A 17,434-nucleotide genomic window follows, 5' to 3' on the forward strand; every position below is an offset into this window, starting at 1 on the left:
ATATTTGTGTCTCAAAAATCTCATAAAAATACCATTTTAGTGATTAAATTTTAAAAATACTTATGCTATTTGTTCAAGGGGCTTCTGCTTATTCTGTTTTGTTTGTTCTAATCCTAAACCATTGTCATTAACTTTGTGGTGTTATTGGTTCAAATCCTTTTGAAATTGTATAATCACAAATAGTTTTAGTCTGCTGTTAATAGTCTGCTTGCAATGATAGCAAAAAGTTTTGCCCAGCAATCGGTAACCAAGGGGATTGGAATAAAAGGATATCTTTTCTTTCTCCATGTTAACTAATCCCTAACTGTAACTTTGTTTTGTGTTTAGAAAGGGGTGAATCGAGAAGTGGGGGTGCAAGGTGCATGGTAAAGGGTAGATGCTATTTCTCCCTGCTCTTCTCACTGCCAGCGCTCGGGTCTACTTATAGGCACAGCTGACTTGTATGTTTAATGCTCAGAGACAGTGACCACTTTGTTGGTCCTATGAATATTTATGTTCTAAAGTCATGTCTTATTAGAGTTTTGTTACTGATAGAGAAGTTTATGGGGAAAGAGAAGATGACAAATTGAGAATATATGTATATGAAATTTCAGAACTACCTGTTTGGATTTGGGTAAGTCTGTGTATATTACAGAGGAGTACTCCAGCCTTTCTGTCCTTCAGAGATAAAAGCAGAAAGTGAAAACAGGACCCTGGTTGCACCCTCTGCCTGAAATTAGTAACGCTGAAATTCTTAAGGCCATATTTATTAGCTGTAATAAATAATTAGATTGGGAGTTTATAATCTTGTCCTTCTACAGTGCAGAGTTATTCTGTGGCAAAGGCACTGTCTTTGCCAACTTCAGTGCTGGTTTGTAAATATAGAAAGCCAGATTACAGCTGTGACTTTTGATTGTTTTAGTCATCATTTCAAAAGAGCTACAACTCTTCCTATTTCTTAGGGCCTTTAAGAACTTTATATTTCTAGCAGGGCCTGCAATTCAGAAAGACAAATGAGAGAGCATTCATTTCCATTTCTGGCCCTTGTTTGAGTTTCTTGACTTTAATCAAGTCAGAAGTTCCGCAGGTGCTAAAGAGTCCCCACTTTGCCAGCTCTTGCAAATGGGCACAAGCCTCGCACCCACCACCCCTCAATAGGGACTCTGGCCTCATCTCCCTGTCCTTCCTGTGTGGCTTCTCCACAGGCTCCTGGAATCCCAGCTCCAGTCGCAGAAGAGGAGCCATGAGAATGAGGCCGAGGCCCTCCGCGGGGAGATCCAGAGCCTGAAGGAGGAGAACAACCGACAGCAGCAGCTGCTGGCCCAGAACCTGCAGCTGCCGCCCGAGGCCCGCATTGAGGCCAGCCTGCAGCATGAGATCACCCGGCTGACCAACGAGAACTTGGTGAGCAGAGCTGCCTGGGCCCACTCACTCCTCAGGCAGGGCCTAGCCCTGCAGGATCGTCTTACTTTCTTGTTGATCAAACACATCTTCCAGGGCTGGGAAAACTCACTGCGCCACACTTGTTACCCTCTTATTCTAGCAGAGACAGAGTGAGGAACATATGACCTTGTTGGTAGACATGAAAAAGGCATCTGTGCAGGTTGTGTTATTCACAGAAGACTCTCCGACCTAACTCGAAGGGTCTGGAAAGTATCACCTGACTGTATGCCTGGCCTTTGATATCCTCGTGAACCCGGGTGGTCACTTCTTCCATTTCCACTGAAGATTCTCTGCCATTGGAGAAGGTTGGTTATGCTTTTGTCACAAGAGAGACTGGGGCCAAGTTGCGTTCACCGTTGGTCCCCAATCAGCCGCCCAGGCCATCCCAGCCTCCATTGCTAACAACAAGCAGGGGTTAGGGTTACGGTCAGGGAAGGCGGTTGGCAGGACCAAGCAGGCACTTTGGTTGGTGTTGGATGGAGCTCCAAGGTCAGGGAGGAGGGACAGCAGGATTCAAGTTTGTACATCTTTTTATTCTTTTAAACAGAACTTGTGCAATGATTAAGGAGATTTCTATTCCCTTGCCAGATTCTGAACACTGGCACACAGTTCAAGTTTTTTCTTTTTCTTCTTCCTTTCTTTCACAGAAAATATTTTCTAGAATATTTCTTTCTCAGTTACAAAATAACTTATTACAAATTTACAGATTTTTTTTACCTACTCAAGTTTAATAACTATATTTATTAAATTAAAAGCCATTGAAAAGTTTGTAAGGTATATAAATGTTGAATCACTATGTTGTACACCTGAAACTAATATAGTGCTGTATGTGAATTATAATTAAAAATAGTTTTAAAAGTCATTGAAAAGGTTTAATTCCACATTTCTATGTAAAATCTATATTATAGTGACTCTTGGTTTTGAGAAAAGCTTTTAGGACTGGTAGTGATTTGTCTTTCTTTTTTTTTAAATTCAGGGTTTTAATGACCTATAAAAAATTAGTTTGGATTGTCTCTGAAGATTTAACAATCTGAACTATTCCTCCATTGCTCTATTAGTGGTCATTTACATTACAGATAGTTTTCTAGTGTCATCTATTCAACCATCTTTTTCGTTAATTAGAATTAAAACCTAAAGGTGTTCTTTTCACATCCTGTCTGTCCCGGCTAGGAGAGGACGACAACATGCTGCGAGAGAGCTCCATTGTGGGAATGGGAGAGGTGGCTAAGGGCGGTGTTTGGACTCTTTCTATAGTAACTGAAATAGCACTGAATTGTGGGGGGAAGTCTTCGAATTATGGACTATTTTTGCAATGTCATTTATTACTCTCAAGTACACTGTTGCTGAAATTAAACTAACAATGCTTTAATGCCTAAAAATTGATGAATATACTAAATAGTATAATAATGATTGATCAGCATATAAATTCTGTGCTTATAAATGATTGTCTTAAAGTACGAGGTGACACCGTGAAATACAGATACTTCTGGGTGGCAGTTTCCCAGAGATTTTTCACTCAATTAAGCATTTCCCTTGCAACTTTGTCTACAGTTTTAATTTTCTTGGCAATTTTCCATAGCTAATACAAAAATAAACTAAGTCCCCAAATTCTAAGCTGGTAGAGTCTAGTTAATGAGTTTGTCTGAGTTTTAGGAAAACCCTTTGTAGGTCAGCTGGTTTTCCTGCCTCACTGACGGCTGATTCAGGAAAATAGATTCAAGTTTAAGTACAGGGAATAATGCGCTTTTTCAAAGTCATATAGTTTCTCAATCTTAATTGTACATTTCTTTAGGATACGCTTGATCAGAATATTAAAGCAGCCGTGGGCCTAGGCTTAGTTCCTGAAAACTCTACCCTGTGTAATCCGCCTACCCCTCAACACAAACCCAGAAATAGTTTCTCCTCCTCCAGGGAACGTGCTTCACAGGCCTCCCCTGTGCTGCCTTTCCGGGAAGGAAGGCACACAGCTTTTTACAGCCTTTGCACCTTCAAAGAAGAGTGCCAACATTGCCAATATTCTCACTTTCATTTTATTTGCCTTCCCCACTCTTGGCTGCTGCTGCTGCTGCTGGCAGCAAAACAAGTGCAGCAACTTGTGAACAGGTCTGAGGAGTGAAATAGCAGGTTTATCTGGGGAGTATGGACCACCACGCGGCTTACCTGCTAAAAGATGGTTTCCTGGCCATAGCCTATTTCCTCTGAGCATATGAAAATAGATGTGTATATATGTATAATTGAAATCATCCATACTAGAAAGACCAGATGGCAATGGCAGGTGACAAATTAGAGCCTTTTGAGTATATGCAGTTTCATTATTTGTATCCTAAAATATTTTAAGATTGATTTTGCTGAGAGGTAGCAATCCCCTCAGACACACAGGAAAACAAATATCCATTGTGCCTGTTTTTTCAGTATTTTGAGGAATTATATGCAGATGACCCTAAGAAGTATCAATCATACCGGATTTCACTTTACAAACGGATGATTGTATGTAAACTCAGAGTGCTTTTCTGTTGTCCTCCTTGCTACTTCTAGCCCTCTGTCACTGAAGAACGCTGCTGCCTGCCCCTTGCCAGGGAGTCTCTTCAAAGACTTTCACGAAACCTGTTTCTCCCTACAGCTATCTTTTAGCCAGTGGTGTCACCTCTATCAGTGTCTCATGTCCATTGTCATGTTCGGTTTGTTATTAACACTAGGCTTGCAGTGTGATGGAAATAAAAAGTCAAACGCCCTCCTTAAGTTCAGCCATCCTTAAAACTCCTCATAAACTTTTTGTGCATTCATCAAAATTTATTTTGCCCGTTTCCCTGTTAAAAGAAAACATTCCACTGGAATAGCAGTACATTTTATGAGCATTTAATTGCTTTACCCACAGGGAGTCTACGGGAAACGACTCCCCACGTGAGCCTGCTATCCATCACGCTGTAAAGGATTTGACTGCACTGAATATGCTAACGTTTGGCTTTTCTTGTAGCTGCATTTCCCGTGCCTGCTAGTTTTAGCCAGGTGGTGGCTCCACCGACGAGCTTTTCTGTAAAACTAACAGTGCTGTTTCTGTGATGTTGTGTCTGCTTTCCTTCTGTGCATTTTAGAAGGCCTGTTTTGATATTTCTGTTATATTTCTCATTTTAATCTTTAGGATTTGATGGAACAACTTGAAAAACAAGATAAGACTGTCCGGAAACTGAAAAAACAACTGAAAGTATTTGCCAAAAAAATTGGTGAACTAGAAGGTAGGTCATGTTTTTATGACAATTGGTGAATCTGTGTTTTGTATTGCTATAACTAGTGGCCTAATAATAAGTTTGCATGTGAATATCAGGTATAATAACAAAAATGACTTTCAGCAAACCTAGTGTCTGTGGAGTGGAAATTTCCATGGCTAGGTGGGGAAAAGTGTTCTTTTCGGTATACTAATAATTTACAAAGCAAGATAATTTATTCAAATATCAATGACTAGCATCTATATGTCAGGCACTGTGCTATAGCGTAGAGGTTAAGGAAATGGATTCTGGAGCCAAGTTTCTTGGGTTCAAATACTGGTCTTCTATTATTAGTCAGCTGATATTGGGCGAGTTACTGAATCTCTCCATGTCTCAGTTTTCCCACCTGTTAAATGGGAATTATAATGGTGTACATGATACAGTTTGTAAATAGTAAATGAGTTAATATGTGTAATCTATTTAGTATAGTTCCTGACACATAATTAATGCTATGTATAACTTAGTTATTATGATTGCTCTAATTTTTAGTATTAGGACTATTAAGATGAGTAAGACAAAGTCTGTGTCCTCAAAGAACTTACCTCTAATGGAGAAAAAAAGAGAAGTAAATAAGAAAAAATGAATTATGATTATAAAGAAGATTTTTTAAAACACCTTATGATTTATATATGATGATGATGGTGAAATACTCAAATATCAGTTATTATTATATACAAATGAATCTTGTCTTGTGTATTAGTGTATTCATTTAGTAAGTATTTATCTAGATGTCAGGGATATAGCAGTGAGCAGGGCTACAGACAAATTCTAAGCTTATTCCAACAACGCTCTCATTGTTTAAGAGGTTCATAGACCCTCTTTGGAATTGCCTGCAAATCTATGAACACTATTATCATTATACAGTCTGACTACCCATCTATCCTCTCAATGTCACTCTTCATAATTTTTGCCTGGCTCAACGGCTGAAGAGTCCTCGTCACTGGGAATGTTCACAAGATCCTGCCAGGACTTACTCCGTGTGGTTTTCATTCTCCAACATGCCAGGCCTGTCGTAACTGTTCCTTATGTTTGGTCTTCCTGCTTCTCTTGGTAAAGTCCTGCTCATCCTTTGAGATCAGAGTCAGGTGTCACATCCTCACAAGCATCCTTCCTGCCCACTGAGACAGACCTTATGGCTTACACCCTCTGTGTACCACAATTTGACTCACATCATTTACGATTTTCACTGTGATAATTTTAGGAATTTTTCTGTTTGAATTAATTACTGGCTTCCTCTATGGTCTGTGAGCTTCCAGAGCAAGGGTGCCATCTCTCATTTCACCTGCTTTTCACAGCACCTAGCATAGTGTCTGACCTGTCATGATCATTCCAGAAATGTTTGTCGAATAAATAAAGTTCCAGAAATATTTAGAATGGCAACATGGATGTTTACATGGAAGAGGATCATATGCCCTTCTATATAAAAATGCTGAAATATTTATTTAGAGATCAGATTACTTTGCTGTCGTATTTTATATATAATCCTTTAGTATTTTGTGATTCAGATATTACATTAACGTTTTGAACCTCCAAATCACACACACGGGCTTTAAGGTCTATTGGCAAAACTTTAAAAATCTTTATTCAGAGAACTTGTCTGCACTTAACTTTGCACTAATTATATCATGAGACGATGATTAGATAGCAGAGTGTTTGCTTGAAAGAAACTGATTTCAAGGATATTAATTTGTGAGATTATTTTTTAAACTCCTAACAGTTCCACTTGTTATTTTAAGTTTTTACTCAGCTTTTTTTCATATGTATATTTTTAATTGAACAGGTAAGTTAGGGTATTTTAAGATGTTAGCAATTTTAAGTAATTATCAATCAGAAATCAACTTCTTCAGTTAAGCTATCCTGCCAGCTATGTTCTTAAGCCTATAAATAGCATTTGAGAAGGCATTCATAGATTAAACAAAAAAGATATTATAATATTCTTAAGAAAAATGGAGTGAAAAGATGCATGACTAAAGAATAAAATGAAATCTATTTATGTGGTCTGGGTACTTGCTGAGTGCAATATCCCCGCCCCTCTCTGAAATTAGAGACTAAAGGTGACAGACTTACAACACTTTTCTCTTATCCCCCATTACATAGAAACTACTGGCAACCTTGCACAACAAAGCACCTTCTAATATCTACAAGTTATCTGATATTTTTCTTTAAGTATATTATACTTAAATTTTTCTGGTTTAAAATAGCAAGACTCTTGCCTCCTACTATGGTCTACACTTAATAATTAAGGAAACTTTTTAAGACGCCAATGAAAACTTTTTAAATGACAACATATATCATTTTTAGCAGAAATTATATAGCTAAATGGAGAGTGTTTCAAAATTTGATCTGCTTTGTGCTATATTTTAATTCAGGAGTAGGTGTTCCATCTCAGTTGTCACTGAGTCAAGGAATTTAGACCTACAAGAATTCTAGAAATCAGTTAATTGCTTCATAGGAGAAAAAAACTTAGGCCCAAAAACCATAAGTGACCTCAAGGTCTCAGCCAGTTAGTGGTCAAGCTAGGACTAGAACCCAAGCCTTCTGAGAACCACTGACTTCTCCTTTGTGTCATATTTTCCAATAGAATCTCTCTACTTAGAGGAATTTATTTGATTTTGTCTCAATTAAACCTGAGATCAAGGAAAAAATAAATTAAAAATTTTTTCAGTTTCCTTTCCTTTTCCAGGACAAAAAGGTTCAAGGATATCTCTCCCTCAAGTAGAAAGAATCTAGAAGATGGAAATAGGGATTGCTTCAGGTCTTTCTAGAAGAATTAGATGGAGCATAAGGTCTCTTGGGTCTTTGAAAACTGGGGTGGTGTCCTGATTTCTCTCTTTCAGGCTTTATATTTTCCTGATTCTGTATAAGGCTTGAAATTTTATTTTAGTTAGTAGATGATTTGCTAAATAAATCAAGGTTATGTTGAGCTGACATGTATATTTTATCTGTGAGTTTTTGTAAAGACTCAAATCTCTGGGGAGAATTCAAAGACAGAGAGAAAAATTTTAATTAAAGTATGGCAAATTTTGTCTGTGACATTTTTGTACAGAACCAAAAATATCTTGGTTAGAGATTATGCAAAAGGAAAACGAAACTTTCTTTTAAAACATGAAATCTCTTAGTAAAAATATTCACCATATTTCATAAATTCTGAGATGCATAATTTTTGACATTTTAACATCTTCTGGAATTATAACTGAAACTTATAACTGCTGACGGGTTATAGTTTAATTGGCAGTGTTTTCCTTCTTTAGTGTTATATAAAATAATGGTATTTCACCTAAGATATGATGAAATCAGTAGGTTCAAAGCATTCTCTTCACATCATATGTAGTCCAAATATGTACACTGATTGTTAAAATTAATATGTTGAATCTATTTCCTCCCAGTTTCCCCTTTTAGAATTGTTTCTGTGGCTGAAAGCGAGCAGTAACGTAGATGGCAGGGATTTTATTATTTTGTGTTTCACATGCAGCATGTACACGAGCCGTGAAGGCCGGCCACTCTATGCCGATTTTAAGATCCTGGTGGGGGTGTGTTTAAACTGACTCCAGAAACAATATCTGTAAAATTGAATAGTGCGACTCTCCTATCTCTTGTATAGAGGCATACATTTCACAATTAGTCCTGTGGCTTCCAGACTGCATCATGCATGTGAAACACTTGATTCCACAGCCCTCTTTGTCCAGTCACAATCTGATCACACTTTAGATGTCATATTGTTGATGGATGGTGGTGATTTGCAGCGCTGCTAGTCCTGGTGTGTGATGCTGCAGCATGAGGTGGACGGGGTGTCACCAGGCTGTCTGCCACACAAGGAAGAGCACTGGCAGGTATTGGTGTTCTCTGTGATAACCGCTTCTGTGGAGTTGGCTTCCCGGAACTAACACGGCAACTGCCCAAGAGTGACAGACAGCACTACTGACACCTTGCGGAGTCAGCAACATTCAACTTTCTGATGCATCTGATCTGCATTTTGTTTGTTGAACGCAATCTCTGAACTCAAACTTAATCTACACCTAAAGAGACTTTTCAACTGTCCCCCTTCCTGTAGGTAAAAGACTTTTTTTAAAACTTGCCTACTAGCATATGTCTCCACAGACACCACCGTAACTCTCACTCCTGTGTTCCCTTACCTTCTCTTGCGTTTCCCATTTAATTCTCAAGTTTGAGATGAAATTGGGGACGTTTTTTAATCCTTAGCATAATTCTTCTCCAGCAGCTGCTATTGACAGTAGTGACCATTTTTAACATCTGAAAGCGTTGTTAACTAGTGGTTGTACTTTAATGGTTGCAACTTCATAGTATGATTTTTAGCACTTACTAAAAACAAACTAAAAGCTGAATAGTATTTAGGAAATCACATTAGGTAGAGGTTGTTTTATCTGCTCATGATTTCTTTGGGAATGAGGGGTGGTGGGAGAAAGTTAGGTCTTTGCATTAGGAAGCCTCTGTGAAAAATAATCTCTATCACATCTACTAGTGTGAAGAAGCACCATCCTACCAGCGATCTCGATGAGGTTTGAACTGTTTGCAATGATACATTTAAAGTAGACGTTCTTTTTCTTTATGGCTAGATTCATAGAGTGAAAGGTGAGCAAGAATCTTCTACACTCTTGCTGCCTCTCTATAGAATATTGTTTTTTCCTTCTGTGATTTAAAGTCTAAACATCTTTAACCATTTAGGTAACAATTCATTAACCCAGAAGTTCAACCACTTACTCTGGGGACATTTGATCTTATTACAGAGTACATTCTATGACCAAAAAAAAATGCTTTTGAATGAAGTAAGTTTCTCTGATGTTGATAGTAGCCGTGCATTCGTGGCTGTCAGAATGACAGTATATAATTTTGCTATCTTTCCACCCAATTTTAGCAGGAAAAAATATTTAAAGAGGGGACAATGAAGTGGCAAATACACATGTGGCACTTTTCTGTTGTTATAGAGTTCATTTAAAAATTATAAGAACATGGAACCTTCTCATCTTTTCTACCTGGAAAACATTTTCTCCTCCTTTTTGTTTCTCATGAAGTGGGCCAGATGGAAAACATATCCCCAGGACAGATCATTGATGAACCCATTCGTCCAGTCAACATTCCCAGGAAAGAAAAGGATTTCCAAGGAATGCTGGAATACAAGAAGGAGGATGAGCAAAAACTCGTTAAGAACCTAATTCTGGGCAAGTGTTTTCTGCATGGGATAACAGGTCTTTCTGGTGGTCGAGACTGGCCATTAACCTTTGAAATAGTCACACCAGTGTGTTTAGTCACCATTGCGTGCTGTGCTTCATTGTGCTGCAGAGGCATCCTGACAACACCATGCGCTACCAGTCTTAGTGCAGGGACCACCTGTGAGGATCCCCTGAGGCCAGCCAGGCCTTCTCAGCTCTGGCTGCACCTTAGAATAACCTTGGAAGCTTCTGAAAAGTACTGATGTATGGTCCTCACCACAGACTCAATACATCAGACTCTCCAGAGGAAGAGCTGGGCCATGTCTGGTATTTTTCAAAATCTTTCAGGGGTTTCTGAAGTGTAGCCACAGTTGAACACCACTGCTCTAGGCCACTCAAGTTCCTGAATTTCTGTTTCCCTTACTTCCCTAGAAAATGTATGACTAAATATGTCAAGAACAACAGTTCAGTGATAGGATAAACACAAAAGAATTCAGGAAAACATTCCAGCAATGGAAAGAGAGAACCAGACAAATGAAACGGGCACGGAGGAAGCACTTCAGAGCAGCATAAGACCTTTAAGATTGGGGAGCAGCCCACGGGCACTGCAAGGAGTTTGAGGGGAGGGTGGGAAATGATGAGGGAGTATGCACAGCCTGAAAGCTGTGAACTTAAAAAGTTGAGAACCTCTCCTTTCAGCTTGTATTTAGCATTCCTCCTCCAGGTGCCAGGGTGACAGCAATTGATTGGCAGTTACACCTGAGTTAATGTGCCTACGGGGCCTGGCATTAAACTTAGTGCTATATATAGATGCAGAGGCACTTAAGTTTCAACATGATCTTCACTTAGCAAAAATGTTAAGGAGCCACTGATTTTCAAGCGTAGAGTTTAAGCAAAGATTCATCGGTTCAATAAACATTCACTACCCTCCTGCCATGTGCCAAGCATTTTCTAGGGACTGGGTAACAAAGTCAAGTCCCTATTCTCATAGAATTTACATTTCAGTGGGAAGGAAAATAGAGGAAAAAATGAAGAAGTATATAATGGGGTAAAAAGGGTAAAGAATGAAGGCAGGTGTACTAGTTTATATAAAGTTGTTAGGAAAGGCCTCTTCGATGAGATGATCTTTGAACAGAGACCAAGGAAGTAAGGAAGCAAGTCATGCGGATACCTGAGGAAAGAACATTCCAGGCAGAAAATAGTATATAGGCCCTGGGGTTGAACCTGACATGTTCAACCAACAGCAAGGAGACCCATCTTACTGGAGCGTGGTGACCTTGGGAAGGGGAACGGGGCCAGATCACAGGCCATGGTTTGTAAATGAACGTGATGAGAAGTCTCTTGGAAGATTTTCAGAACAAGAGTGTTACGATCTGACCTACATTTTCTTATAGAATTACTCTGGTTGTTGTGTGAAACTGTATTACTGGGGAGCAAGGGATGAATGAGGGAGACCAGTTAGGAAGCTCTCACTGCAATCCAGGAGAAGATGATAGGACATAGACAAGGGCAGCTAGCAGAGAAGTAGATGGATTTTGGATGTGTTTTGTAGGTAGAGCCAACAAGATTTGTTGATGGATTAGAGGTGTGGTGTGAGAAAAAGAAAGGAGTCAGAGATGATGATAAGGCTTTATAACCTGAGAAACTAGGAGATAGGAACTGCCGTTTACTGAGATAGGGACAATTCCTGGAAGAGCAGGTACCACAAGGAATCAAGAGTTTGGTTTGGATGGGTTCAGTTTGAGGTGCCTAAGCAGAGTTGTCAAGAAGGCAGTTGAGGGGCGGCCGGATGGCTCAGTTGGTTAGAGCCCGAGCTCTTAACAACAGGGTTGCTGGTTCAATTCCCACATGGGATGGTGGGTTGTGCCTTCTGCAACTAAAGATTGAAAACAGCAACTGGACTTGGAGCTGAGCTGTGCCCTCCACAACTAGATTGAAGGACAACAACTTGGAGCTGATGGGCCCTGGAGAAACATACTGTTCCCCAATATTCCCCAATAAAAACTTAAAAAAAAAAGGAGGCAGTTGATACACAAGACTGGAATTCAAGGAAAAAGTCAGGGCAAGAGATAGAAATTTGGGAGTTGTCATTGTATAGACAGTGAGGATTCACATGTCCTCACCCTCAAGAACTTGTCCTTTTAATGAGCTGTTAAAATATGGTCTTTATTATGACCTATTTACCCTGAATGAACTCTTACATGAGAACTCTGGTTTCATGATCTCACAAAGCATTTCTCATGAAGACTTACAATGTTATGTAAGATTCTTTGTCCTCTTTTCTTTTTTCAGAACTGAAGCCACGTGGTGTTGCAGTCAATTTGATTCCAGGCTTACCAGCGTATATCCTGTTTATGTGTGTTCGACATGCTGACTACCTGAATGATGATCAGAAAGTAAGGTCGTTGCTAACATCAACAATTAACAGCATCAAAAAGGTCTTAAAGGTCAGTTCAAGTTCAACAATATTTTCACAATGAATATTAGTTTTGTAGTTATGACAGAATCTGTACAGGGGCACTTTTCCTTCCTTATTCTTGAGGTACGTTACCGGTTAAGAACACTTTCCAGTGTTAACTGCTACCTTCCATTGTAGGAAACATTCTTTCTTGCAAATTGTCTGTTTGCTTCTTTTAAAACAGGGCTCAGGTTGAACAGTAATCAAAATTAATTTGGTATAATGGCATTTAATTGTGGAATAAATTGTTTCTTCATAGCCAGAAATAGTCTGCTTTAAGGTCTTAGAACTAAATTGGAACTATTTAGTGGAGTCCATATATGAGTATATAGGGAATATGATGCTTTAGTTCAAATTGGTATTAAATAAGTTCAATAATACATGACTCATTCATATAAAAAATGTTTGATAAAACATTAAAATTTTTCTTCTAACTTTTCTTCCCATTTTTCTCCAACTCACCCATAATTTTCCTCTTACCTGAAATGCCTGATTCCTGGTGAGAAGCAACACACAGATACTAATCAGAGAGGGAAGACTTGGAAAAGGCAGCAAAATTATATAACAGAGCGGAAAGCTCTACATAACTCGGTAATCACTGAGTCGTGTTACATAATCCTCTTGACTCTAAAAAAAAAATAAACGTTATTCCTAGTTTTAACTCTCAGTGTTTCTGTCGGAAGCTAAGAGAATGTGTTCTAAGTATGTTGTTTTCTGATTGTCTAACATAAGGAGAACTTTTAGGATAGAGATAAGTGGATTGTTAACATGACCAGTGGACTCTCTCAAGTCTAAGATGTCTTTCATGAACTATTTTAATTGTGGTAAAATATACATAACAAAAATTTTATACCATTTAACAATTTTTCAGTGCACAGTTCTGTGGCATTAAGCACATTCATATTATTGTGCAGCCATCACTGCCACCCATGTCCAGAACTTTTTCATCTTCCCCAGTTGAAACTCTGTACCCATTAAACACACCGTTCCCCAACCCTGGTCATGAACTTAACATTTACAACCTGATGAATGTCTTCTGAATGTAACTCATTTAATTTGGGGTATATTGATGCTATATTGAGCTTAAATAGACTATAAGTTTTATTGCTTTTTACATCAACTCTTATAAAGACAACAAAACCAAATCATAAAGTTTTCTCCCCCTCATCTTAATGGCAAGCAGACATTTATCTAATTTAACTAATTTTGTACCAAATTGTTTGAAGATTAAAAAGGCGTGGGTACTAGAGCATAACACCCTTTTGATGTCATTTAAAATTGATGTGTGTTTGTCTTGCGTCCTCATTTTGAATTGAAGCGATTTGTCATTTGTCCCTGTTTTGATTTAGCAGTGGGTTTTTGACATGTGCCCCAGTCCTGATAAGGAGTCACGCAGCTTCCCCTGTCTGTACAGCTCTGCCCTGGACTTCCTCTATCCCATTTCTGATTCACTGCTCAGAAATTGTATCTTATTGTTGACAGACTTTTAACCTGGGTTTCAGTACTTCACAATCTTTGTGATTCCCTTTTGTGCTTTTAGTCCTTTGATTCCCTCCTCAGTCACCCTGAGGGAAGTGAGTTTCGGTAAGCTGCGGCTTGGTGAATTTTTTTCTGCTTAAAGGGACTGCTAAGCTCCCATGAACAGAATTACTGGGAATCATTTTCTGATGGCAAGAAAATGGATGCAAGCAACGTAACAAACCAATTAACCAATTAACCCAAGGGTTGAAATTCTCTAAAATGATGTAAGACTTTAAAATTGCGATGTGATTTATTTTTATAATCGTTTATAATGGTAACTGCAAGAAACGGGCCTTCTGGTATCTGTTCGGTTATTTTCAGGTTATTTCTCTAAGGAAAAAACAAATTTAAACTTAATTTTCTGTTTCAGAAAAGAGGTGATGATTTTGAAACTGTCTCCTTCTGGCTTTCTAACACATGCCGATTTTTGCACTGTTTGAAGCAGTACAGTGGGGAAGAGGTGAGAAAAATCTTGATTATAAAACCAGCATGCTATACTTTCTCTGACCTTTTTAAGGAAAATTTAAAAACACAAAATGTTTAACCATTTGTTGATTTAGAAACCTGAACTAAGAGGTAGCTTGGAAGTTCGTAGCTTTGATGTTCATTATTTACAGCACAGTGACTTTGGGGAATGACATAGTTTCTTCCCTCTGAGAGTTTGTGTTATGAGAAAACACAGAAGAAATAAAGGAGCATGTTAAATGTAACAATGAAATTTTTTGCCAATATGTGGAAGCAGGCTTTTCAAGGACTAATACAGGAATATTGAACTATTTTTAAAAATTAATCAATTTCAGCTTACTATAATACATTAAAGGGGATAAATTAAGACCTGGCTCTTTAGATTTGTCCAAAAATCATTTTTGCTTTTAGTTTGTAGTGATATGTTCATCTGTTGTTTGGCAGACTTCATATTTTAGAACTATAATATATTAATAATTACTTAATAATTATTTATTAAGGGCTGCTGAGTATGTGTCAGATAGCACTTACCATACATTACGTTATTTAATTCTTACACTATTTCTATGAGGTAGGAATTATAAACCAGTTTTGCAGATGAGGAAACTGACGCTCAGTGAAGTTCATCAGTTTGCCCAAGCCCTGTCAGCCGTGAGGAGCAGAACTGGAGTTCCGGGTCCGCCCGCCTCTGAGAGCCTGAGCCCCTCACCACTACGCTCCATGCCTCCCCCTCATTTGCTGGGAGGGTAGGCCGAGCAGGGAGCAGTAGCACCTTTCTTAGCACCCATACAGAGGCTAAGGGACAGAGGGTTGTCCTGGCAAATGATGGGAAATACAAATATGAGCAAGATGTGGTCCCTGAGAAGGTGGGACTGACAGACCCGAGTCCCCCAGAGGGACCGTTAACTAACTGTCCTCCTTCCCCACTTCTAGACCATGTTGGGAAGTAGGTTGCAGGGCAGCAGATGCTTGGCTGTGGGCAGCATCCATCAAGCCGACTTGACTTTGTCAGGCAGTGTCTGGCAAAAGTACCTGCTCGTGCAGTTGGCTTTCCAGTTTAACAAATATAATACTACCAAAGGATGCTATTCCAAGCTCAGACTGCAAATCGTGTGGATACCGTGAAAAGGAAATTTTTAAAAATTTATTCAACAGTCTCTGTAGAAATTGGTCTATTTTAAGATTATATATGCCATTTAAGTGCAGTATTTATAAATAGGACTATATTTAACAAACTGAAGTTTAAGAGGTTAGTACTTTTGATAACTAAGTGTTTGGCAGTAAACCTCCTGTGTCATAAGTGAAAACACTCATTAATTTATTTTTTAATTAAGTTCCCCCATCTTGTTTGATTGCCATTGCCATTGGAAAGGCTTAAATGCTGGGTTGCCAATTTTAGACATCATTCAAAAGCTAGTAAGAAGTGGCACTTTTATGATGGAAACAAATACACAGTGTTGAGAATGATTATCCTGGCCCTTACATGTGGGATGGATGGAAACTCTTCAGAGAGATGAAAAGAGCAGGTGGATGCTGATCCAACGAGAGGGTCACTTCATGTATATCATTAACTCTGCATTATAATTCTAGGGCTTTATGAAACACAACACATCTCGCCAGAATGAACACTGCCTCACCAATTTTGACCTGGCTGAGTACCGGCAGGTGCTAAGTGATCTGGCCATTCAGATCTACCAGCAGCTCGTGCGGGTGTTAGAAAACATCCTTCAGCCGATGATCGGTAAGGCCGGGGCATCGCGGATATCAAGATCTGTCTACCTCATATGCCCACCGGTAGATGGCCACCAGGGGCACACGTTTCAGGGCGTGTATTCATACGGACATAAAGTAGTAAGAGTCAGTCCTCGCGTTAGCTGAGGCATCTCAGAACAGGGGGTGTTAGCCATGACTGACGGGGACGCATCAAAATCACGGCTTCCACACGATCGAGTCAGCAGTGTCTCGTTTCCCTCCCCAGTGTGGAACGCCGCTCTCTTAAGATTGGGTTATGCTTTATATCCAGCAATAGACCTCATTCCTTGTCCAGTTTTCAAAAACACTTTCAATTTTGGTCTAGGACCCTACTACACTACTCCACCTAAAACTAAAGAAGCTGGGGAGGGCTTGCACTTTGCCCAGTAGGCTACAGTAAAAGGTTTGGACGGTACCATGGCAGCAGAACAGGTCTCAGGCACCCCACGCTGAGGTGTACATCTATCTCAAGGGCCCTCTGGAATTGTTAAAGGCAATTTGGTTTAAAGCAGCAGTTTCTTATGGGATGAGCCTGTGTGTGTATGTGTGTGTGTGAATGTGTGTGTTCAGCTAAATGTGTGATTCCATGTACCTCTCTTTATATGTGTACAGTCATTCTCGGTATTTATGTATCATGCTACCTATATTCCTTTGGAATGTGTAGCATGTGTGAAGTAGGAATTAGGAGGCATGTACAAATTGCAGTCTGCTAATCTAGAATGCATGAAATTAAAGAAATTATTTTTAAGTTACCAAACTCTATTATCTTCAGACAAATTACCAGCAGCCTCCGAAGGCTACTCCCTCTGAAAGCTACCCTTTCTTGCCCCACCCATGTGTTTTCCTCATTTCTACAACTTCTTCATTTCCCTTCTATGGGCTCATAGTATTCCATTTTCTATGGTACACTCACAATTAAACAACTGAAAACAAAAGGCTGAGGAAACCATGTGAGATAGCAGTGATTTTGTCACTTGCCTTCTAAAAGATTATGAATTTAAAACAATCTAAATCAGCTAAAGTGCAAGCGGTAACAGATACAAGGTCAGCTTCAGCCAACCTTTTTCCTATTCTTGCCTATTTTTATTGGCTAGACAAGGAGTTCACCTCTAAGATGTCCCACTTTAACCCACTACCCCCATCTCCCAGTGATTTAACAAGAAACATTTTGGCTCCACAGGTTCTGTGAAAGCTGAATTTAGCACTAGGAGACGCAAAAATGAATCAGGCTTGGCCCGTGCTCTCAGGGGATCCCCGTCCAGGAGTGGGCATCCTAAAACCATCCTAGAGGAGACATAAGCCAAATGCTATGACAGCGCAGGAGAGGGAACAGCAGTGCTCCAGATGAGAAGACTGAGTCCTGAGAAGCAGAGGCTAACCCCAGG

General features: G+C 39.3%; 1 protein-coding gene across 8 annotated transcripts in view; it reads left to right on the forward strand.

Moving 5' to 3' along the window:
* The window catches only part of MYO5A (myosin VA), a 163,496-nt gene that overhangs the window by 135,617 nt on the left and 10,445 nt on the right, over window positions 1-17,434 (forward strand). For 4 of the 8 annotated variants that reach the window (XM_033107342.1, XM_033107343.1, XM_033107347.1 and 1 more), the window contains 7 exons: window positions 1,185-1,383; window positions 3,835-3,909; window positions 4,562-4,655; window positions 9,716-9,862; window positions 12,146-12,300; window positions 14,203-14,292; window positions 15,888-16,038. In XM_033107342.1, the coding sequence (XP_032963233.1) occupies window positions 1,185-1,383; window positions 3,835-3,909; window positions 4,562-4,655; window positions 9,716-9,862; window positions 12,146-12,300; window positions 14,203-14,292; window positions 15,888-16,038 (911 nt within the window). The remainder of the gene's footprint in view (window positions 1-1,184; window positions 1,384-3,834; window positions 3,910-4,561; window positions 4,656-9,715; window positions 9,863-12,145; window positions 12,301-14,202; window positions 14,293-15,887; window positions 16,039-17,434) is intronic. The other 4 variants (XM_033107344.1, XM_033107350.1, XM_033107349.1 and 1 more) reach the window with 1 other exon arrangement.

The sequence above is a fragment of the Rhinolophus ferrumequinum genome, chromosome 6 (genome assembly GCF_004115265.2).
Source record: "Rhinolophus ferrumequinum isolate MPI-CBG mRhiFer1 chromosome 6, mRhiFer1_v1.p, whole genome shotgun sequence".
NCBI lineage: Eukaryota > Metazoa > Chordata > Mammalia > Chiroptera > Rhinolophidae > Rhinolophus > Rhinolophus ferrumequinum.